The sequence below is a fragment of the Oncorhynchus kisutch genome, linkage group LG16 (assembly GCF_002021735.2).
Source record: "Oncorhynchus kisutch isolate 150728-3 linkage group LG16, Okis_V2, whole genome shotgun sequence".
Lineage (NCBI taxonomy): Eukaryota > Metazoa > Chordata > Actinopteri > Salmoniformes > Salmonidae > Oncorhynchus > Oncorhynchus kisutch.
In genome coordinates this window covers 9,003,835-9,012,039 of record NC_034189.2, presented here as the reverse complement: position 1 = coordinate 9,012,039, position 8,205 = coordinate 9,003,835, and the positions used below count along the sequence as shown (strand labels likewise).

Below are 8,205 nucleotides of genomic sequence, written 5' to 3'. Positions count from 1 at the left end.
GTGTGTGTGTGTGTGTATATATATAGTGTGTGTGTGTATTATATATGTGTGTGTATTATATATATATATGTGTGTGTGTGTGTGTATATATATAGTGTGTGTGTGTGTATTATATATGTGTGTGTATTATATATATATATGTGTGTGTGTGTGTGTGTGTGTGTGTGTGTGTGTGTGGTGTGTGTGGTGTGTGTGTGTGTGTGTGTGTGTGTGTGTGTGTGTGTGTGTGTGTGTGTTATATTCAACTCACGGTATAGATGACAGCCAGGTCCTGGGCTGAGCCCCTCGTAGCTGAAACTGACTGGACACAGCAGCAGCATCACAACACAGAGGCTAGAGGTCAACCACTGACACATGACGACAGAGGACAGTGGTCTGCAAGGGACAAACAGAACAGAGAGTTAAGAATCAGGCAGGTAATTATTGACAATTTAAAGTGAATTCCATTCTGCTTGTGCATTACTCACTAAACCTTTAACACATAAAATACCATTTTATCCTCTCAAACTACACGTTTTTCCTGATTGTTTGATCAAGTATGATCACAACATTGTTTTTCTGAGGGGGAATGTTCAGGTGTCCATCTTTACATCTGACCAGTGTCTAAGTGCCTTTATTGTCAGCCCCTGACCTTCGACCTGCAGGTATATATGTCAGATCAAATCACGTGTTTTTATAAAGCCTCTTTTTTACAACACACACACACACACACACACACACACACACACACACACACACACACACACACACACACACACACACACACACACACATTTAAGCCCCTCCTACACCACCACTTCTACCCCCCCTACACACACACACACCCTCAGCTACTAAGCCTAAAGCTCGCTCCACAGCACCAGATTGAACATCTGAACATCTGATTTGATCAAATGGTTTGAGAAACGTTTCTGTGACTCACACACTGTGGCCCCGTGGATTAAACTCTCAAGGATAGAACAAAGGGGCGTGGCCCGTGAGTTCATTTAAGCCCCTCCTACACCACCACTTCTACCCCCCCTACACCACCACTTCTACCCCCCCTACACCACCACTTCTACCCCCCCTACACCACCACTTCTACCCCCCCCTACACCTTCACTTCTACCCCCCCCCCCCTACCACCACCACTTCTAACCCCCCCTACACCACCACTTCTACCCCCCCTACACCACCACTTCTACCCCCTACACCACCACTTCTACCCCCCCTACACCACCACTTCTACCCCCCCCTACACCACCACTTCTACCCCCCCTACACCATCACTTCTACCCCCCCCTACACCATCACTTCTACCCCCCCTACACCACCACTTCTACCCCCCCTACACCACCATTCTACCCCCCCCCTACACCACCACTTCTACCCCCCTACACCATCACTTCTACCCCCCTACACCCACCACTTCTACCCCCCTACACCACCACTTCTACCCCCCTACACCACCACTTCTACCCCCCTACACCACCACTTCTACACCCCTACACCACCACTTCTACCCCCCTACACCACCACTTCTACCCCCCCTACACCACCCACTTCTACCCCCCCTACACCACCATTCTACCCCCCTACACCACCACTTCTACCCCCCCTACACCACCACTTCTACCCCCCTACACCACCACTTCTTACCCCCCCTACACCACCACTTCTACCCCCCCTACACCACCACTTCTACCCCCCCTACACCACCACTTCTACCCCCCTACACCACCACTTCTACCCCCTACACCTCCCCCCTACACCACCACTTCTACCCCCCCTACACCACCACTTCTACCTCCCCCTACACCACCACTTCTACCCCCCTACACCACCACTTCTACCCCCTTACACCACCACTTCTACCTCCCCCTACACCACCACTTCTACCCCCCTACACCACCACTTCTACCCCCCTACACCACCACTTCTACCCCCCCTACACCACCACTTCTACCCCCTACACCACCACTTCTACCCCCCCTACAACCCCCCCCTACACCACCACTTCTACCCCCCTACACCACCACTTCTACCCCCCTACACCACCCCCCTACACCACCACTTCTACCCACCCCCTACACCACCACTTCTACCCCCCTACACCACCACTTCTACCCCCCTACACCACCACTTCTACCCCCCTACACCACCACTTCTACCCCCCCTACACCCCCCCTACACCACCACTTCTACCCCCCCCTACACCACCACTTCTACCCCCCCTACACCACCCCCCTACACCACCACTTCTACCACCCCCCTACACCACCACTTCTACCCCCCCTACACCACCACTTCTACCCCCCCCCCCTACACCACCACTTCTACCCCCCTACACCTCCCCCCTACACCACCACTTGTATTTAACACAAAAACAGTTAAGTCATGTTTTCCTGGGAATTCTGTTCTGTAATTCTGTGTTCCCGACCTGACCTCCTGTCTTTTCCAGTCTCGGGAGCGCCGTGGCGACGGGAATCGCCTAGGGAAGCTATTATTACGCTACATCAAATTAACCAGGCGATCCCTGACAGGGACTACCCCGCTTTTTCCTCTATTGGGACCCAGTGGGGTTTCCGTGCCTCGGAGTGTGTGTATGAATGGTGTTGGTGCGTTTGTCGTGCGTGTGTTGTGCGTGTCGTACATCTTGTGTGTGTTGTGTGAGTGTGTCGTGTATGCGTTTTGTGTCATTTGAGTGGTTGCGTGTCCTCTGTGGTCACATGCATCGTTTAGTCTCTGCCAAAAGTGTTTCAGGTGGTTGATTAAATGTTACTCTGTTTTATGTGTGTTTGTTCCGATCTAATAAATATTGTTGGTTTGAAAGTCTGAGTTACGAGCACAGATCCCAAGTGACCGACATAGAACTCAATGTTTATCCATCATACTCTGTTCATAGTCCTGTCTGGAAAAACTACCTGTGTTACTGATAGTCCTGTCTGGAAAAACTACCTGTGTTACTGATAGTCCTGTCTGGCAAAACTAACTGTGTTACTGATAGTCCTGTCTGACAAAACTACCTGTGTTACTGAAGCTCTTGACAAAACTACCTGTGTTACTGAAGCTCTTGACAAAACTACCTGTGTTACTGAAGCTCTTGACAAAACTACCTGTGTTACTGAAGCTCTTGACAAAACTACCTGTGTTACTGAAGCTCTTGACAAAACTACCTGTGTTACTGATAGTCCTGTCTGGCAAAACTACCTGTGTTACTGAAGCTCTTGACAAAACTCTTAGTGTAGAACACAGATCCCAATAACGTTTAGACTGCAAATGCAAAACTTACACGACCAGATTTATCTGAAACACACCAAACCATTGACTTCCTATTGTCACCCAGAGATTTTAATTTGAGATATTGATTGCGCACAATTCCATGGATAAATTGAATAATTTTCTATTTTGTGTAAAACACAGACTAAAGGCATGTGACTCACTGAGCCGTTCATGCAGCTCTTATATTGTCACAGACAGACAGAGACAGACAGAATTGAAACCCCAAAAAAGCCTCCAGTCTCTAACAATATAATATATCCTAAATATGTGAAGAAAATACAAAATACACACAATTAACAATGTGCAACAAGCTCTACAAGTCAGAACCTGTACAGTAATTCTCAGGTGTGTGTGTGTGAGGCGCTAGTGTTACCTGTAAAGGTGTGGTGTGTGGTTTCTTCAGTCCAGGTGAGTCGACGGCAGCAGCAGTGACAGGTGTGTTCCTACTTCTTACACTGCTATTTGTAGCTCCTCAGGTAAACAGGAGAAAAGGCGGAGTCACGCCTTTAGTCACACCCACAGTCAGTCACTGCTAGCCCCTCCCTCTCTCTGTCTCTCTCGGGTCTCTGTCTCTCTCTCTCTCTGTCTCGCTCTCTCTCGGTCTCTCTGTCTCTCTCGGGTCTCTGTCTCTCTCTCTCTCGGTCTCTCTGTCTCTCTCGGGTCTCTGTCTCTCTCTCTCTCTCTCTCTCTTGGTCTCTCTCGGTCTCTCTCTCTCTCTCTCTCTCTGTCTCTCTCTCTCTCCTCTCTCTCTCTCCGGTCTCTCTCTCTCTCTCTCTCTGTCTCGGTCTCTCTGTGTGTGTGGACCCCTCATTTCCTGTTCACTGTAAGTATACCTTCCAGTTTTGCACCTCTCTCTCTCTCTCACACTCACTCACTTCACCTACAGAAAACCTAAAATCCAACACGTCTCTCTCGCGTGCCCTGGTAAAGGGCAGTGCTTCTCCCCCGTTGTAAAGGGCAGTACGGAGGAGGGTTGGGAGACAGCACACATGGAGGGGAAAAGTAGAGACGTTTTACATCACCGGCCACAACAGTAAGAAAACACATTACAGAACTGTACACACACACACACACACACACACCTTTCAGGGGCGAACTGGGATCAGAATTCGGCCCAGGCATTTCTAGCTACCACATTTTCTTTCCTTAAGGCCCCCAAGCCAAATAATGATCATCTGATGTAAAATCCAGCCAATTTAGACAGGCCCACTGGGCCATTGCCAGAATGACACTAGGGGCTGCTCCTTGCTCTGTCCAATACCCCCCCCCCCCCCCTATGAATATGGGTATCTGTGTACATGACTGCTTATACAATATGTTTGCGGTTGGTAGATCTGCTCTGTGTTACAATGCCCCCCCCCCCACACACACACACAGTCAAGGCTCTGTCCAGAGTCATGCCTGGGTTTCCATGGGCAGGGTTGGGTAAGGAGATACTGTGGGTTTGGGTCAAGTGGGAGTGTGCAGAAGACTGGTAGGCTGAGATATTGTGAGGAGACACCTACTGTGGGTCTGAGATATTGAGGAGACACCTACTGTGGGTCTGAGATATTGAGGAGACACATACTGTGGGTCTGAGATATTGAGGAGACACATACTGTGGGTCTGAGATATTGAGGAGACCTACTGTGGGTCTGAGATATTGAGGAGACACATACTGTGGGTCTGAGATATTGAGGAGACCTACTGTGGGTCTGAGATATTGAGGAGACCTACTGTGGGTCTGAGATATTGTGGAGACACCTACTGTGGGTCTGAGATATTGAGGAGAAACCTACTGTGGGTCTGAGATATTGAGGAGAAACCTACTGTGGGTCTGAGATATTGAGGAGACACCTACTGTGGGTCTGAGATATTGAGGAGACACCTACTGTGGGTCTGAGATATTGAGGAGACACATACTGTGGGTCTGAGATATTGAGACACCTACTGTGGGTCTGAGATATTGAGACACCTACTGTGGGTCTGAGATATTGAGGAGACACATACTGTGGGTCTGAGATATTGAGGAGAAACCTACTGTGGGTCTGAGATATTGTGGAGACACCTACTGTGGGTCTGAGATATTGTGGAGACACCTACTGTGGGTCTGAGATATTGTGGAGACACCTACTGTGGGTCTGAGATATTGAGGAGACCTACTGTGGGTCTGAGATATTGTGGAGACACCTACTGTGGGTCTGAGATATTGAGGAGAAACCTACTGTGGGTCTGAGATATTGAGGAGAAACCTACTGTGGGTCTGAGATATTGAGACACCTACTGTGGGTCTGAGATATTGAGACACCTACTGTGGGTCTGAGATATTGAGGAGACACCTACTGTGGTCTGAGATATTGAGGAGACACCTACTGTGGGTCTGAGATATTGAGGAGACACATACTGTGGGTCTGAGATATTGAGACACCTACTGTGGGTCTGAGATATTGAGGAGACACATACTGTGGGTCTGAGATATGAGACACCTACTGTGGGTCTGAGATATTGAGGAGGACACCTACTGTGGGTCTGAGATATTGAGGAGACACCTACTGTGGGTCTGAGATTTGAGGAGACACCTACTGTGGGTCTGAGATATTGAGGAGACACATACTGTGGGTCTGAGATATTGAGACACCTACTGTTGGTCTGAGATATTGAGGAGACACATACTGTGGGTCTGAGATATTGAGGAGACACATACTGTGGGTCTGAGATATTGAGACACCTACTGTGGGTCTGAGATATTGAGGAGACACATACTGTGGGTCTGAGATATTGGAGACACCTACTGTGGGTCTGAGATATTGAGACACCTACTGTGGGTCTGAGATATTGAGACACCTACTGTGGGTCTGAGATATTGAGACACCTTACTGTGGGTCTGAGATATTGAGACACCTACTGTGGGTCTGAAATATTGAGACCACCTACTGTGGGTCTGAAATATTGAGACACCTACTGTGGGTTCTGAGATATTGAGACACCTACTGTGGGTCTGAGATATTGAGACACCTACTGTGGGTCTGAGATATTGAGACACCTACTGTGGGTCTGAGATATTGAGACACCTACTGTGGGTCTGAAATATTGAGACACCTACTGTGGGTCTGAGATATTGAGACACCTACTGTGGGTCTGAGATATTGAGACACCTACTGTGGGTCTGAGATATTGAGGAGACACATACTGTGGGTCTGAGATATTGAGGAGACACATACTGTGGGTCTGAGATATTGAGGAGACACCTACTGTGGGTCTGAGATATTAGACACCTACTGTGGGTCTGAGATATTGAGACACATACTGTGGGTCTGAGATATTGAGACACCTACTGTGGGTCTGAGATATTGAGACACCTACTGTGGGTCTGAGATATTGAGACACCTACTGTGGGGTCTGAGATATTGAGGAGACACCTACTGTGGGTCTGAGATATTGAGGAGACACCTACTGTGGGTCTGAGATATTGAGGAGACACATACTGTGGGGTCTGAGATATTGAGGAGACACCTACTGTGGGTCTGAGATTTAGACACCTACTGTGGGTCTGAGATATTGAGACACCTACTGTGGGTCTGAGATATTGAGACACCTACTGTAGGTCTGAGATATTGAGACACCTACTGTGGGTCTGAGATATTGAGACACCTACTGTGGGTCTGAGATATTGAGGAGACACATACTGTGGGTCTGAGATATTGAGGAGACACATACTGTGGGTCTGAGATATTGAGACACCTACTGTGGGTCTGAGATATTGAGGAGACACATACTGTGGGTCTGAGATATTGAGACACCTACTGTGGGGTCTGAGATATTGAGACACCTACTGTGGGTCTGAGATATTGAGGAGACACCTACTGTGGGTCTGAGATATTGAGGAGACACCTACTGTGGGTCTGAGATATTGAGGAGACACATACTGTGGGTCTGAGATATTGGAGGAGACACATACTGTGGGTCTGAGATATTGAGGAGACACCTACTGTGGGTCTGAGATATTTAGACACCTACTGTGGGTCTGAGATATTGAGACACCTACTGTGGGTCTGAGATATTGAGACACCTACTGTGGGTCTGAGATATTGAGACACCTACTGTGGGTCTGAGATATTGAGACACCTACTGTGGGTCTGAGATATTGAGACACCTACTGTGGGTCTGAGATATTGAGACACCTACTGTGGGTCTGAGATATTGAGGAGACACCTACTGTGGGTCTGAGATATTGAGGAGACACATACTGTGGGTCTGAGATATTGAGGAGACACATACTGTGTGTCTGAGATATTGAGGAGACACATACTGTGGGTTTGAGATATTGAGGAGACACATACTGTGGGTCTGAGATATTGAGGAGACACCTACTGTGGGTCTGAGATATTTAGACACCTACTGTGGGTCTGAGATATTGAGACACCTACTGTGGGTCTGAGATATTGAGACACCTACTGTGGGTCTGAGATATTGAGACACCTACTGTGGGTCTGGGATATTGAGGAGACATACTGTGGGTCTGAGATATTGAGACACTTACTGTGGGTCTGAGATATTGAGACACCTACTGTGGGTCTGAGATATTGAGACACACCTACTGTGGGTCTGAGATATTGAGACACCTACTGTGGGTCTGAGATATTGAGACACCTACTGTGGGTCTGAGATATTGAGACACCTACTGTGGGTCTGAGATATTGAGACACCTACTGTGGGTCTGAGATATTGAGGAGACACCTACTGTGGGTCTGAGATATTGAGGAGACACATACTGTGGGTCTGAGATATTGAGGAGACACATACTTTGGGTCTGAGATATTGAGGAGACACATACTGTGGGTCTGAGATATTGAGGAGACACATACTGTGGGTCTGAGATATTGAGGAGACACATACTGTGGGTCTGAGATATTGAGGAGACACCTACTTGTGGGTCTGAGATATTTAGACACCTACTGTGGGTCT

The 8,205-nt window shown here is 48.2% G+C and overlaps 1 protein-coding gene across 1 annotated transcript in view; it reads right to left on the bottom strand.

Moving 5' to 3' along the window:
- Positions 1-3,768, bottom strand: part of gpha2 (glycoprotein hormone subunit alpha 2) — a 9,741-nt gene extending 5,973 nt beyond the window's left edge. Inside the window, 2 exon segments of the mRNA XM_031791745.1 lie at positions 251-375; positions 3,635-3,768. Of these exon segments, the coding sequence (XP_031647605.1) occupies positions 251-356 (106 nt within the window). The 5' untranslated portion in view covers positions 357-375; positions 3,635-3,768.
- Positions 3,769-8,205: the final 4,437 nt, after the last annotated feature.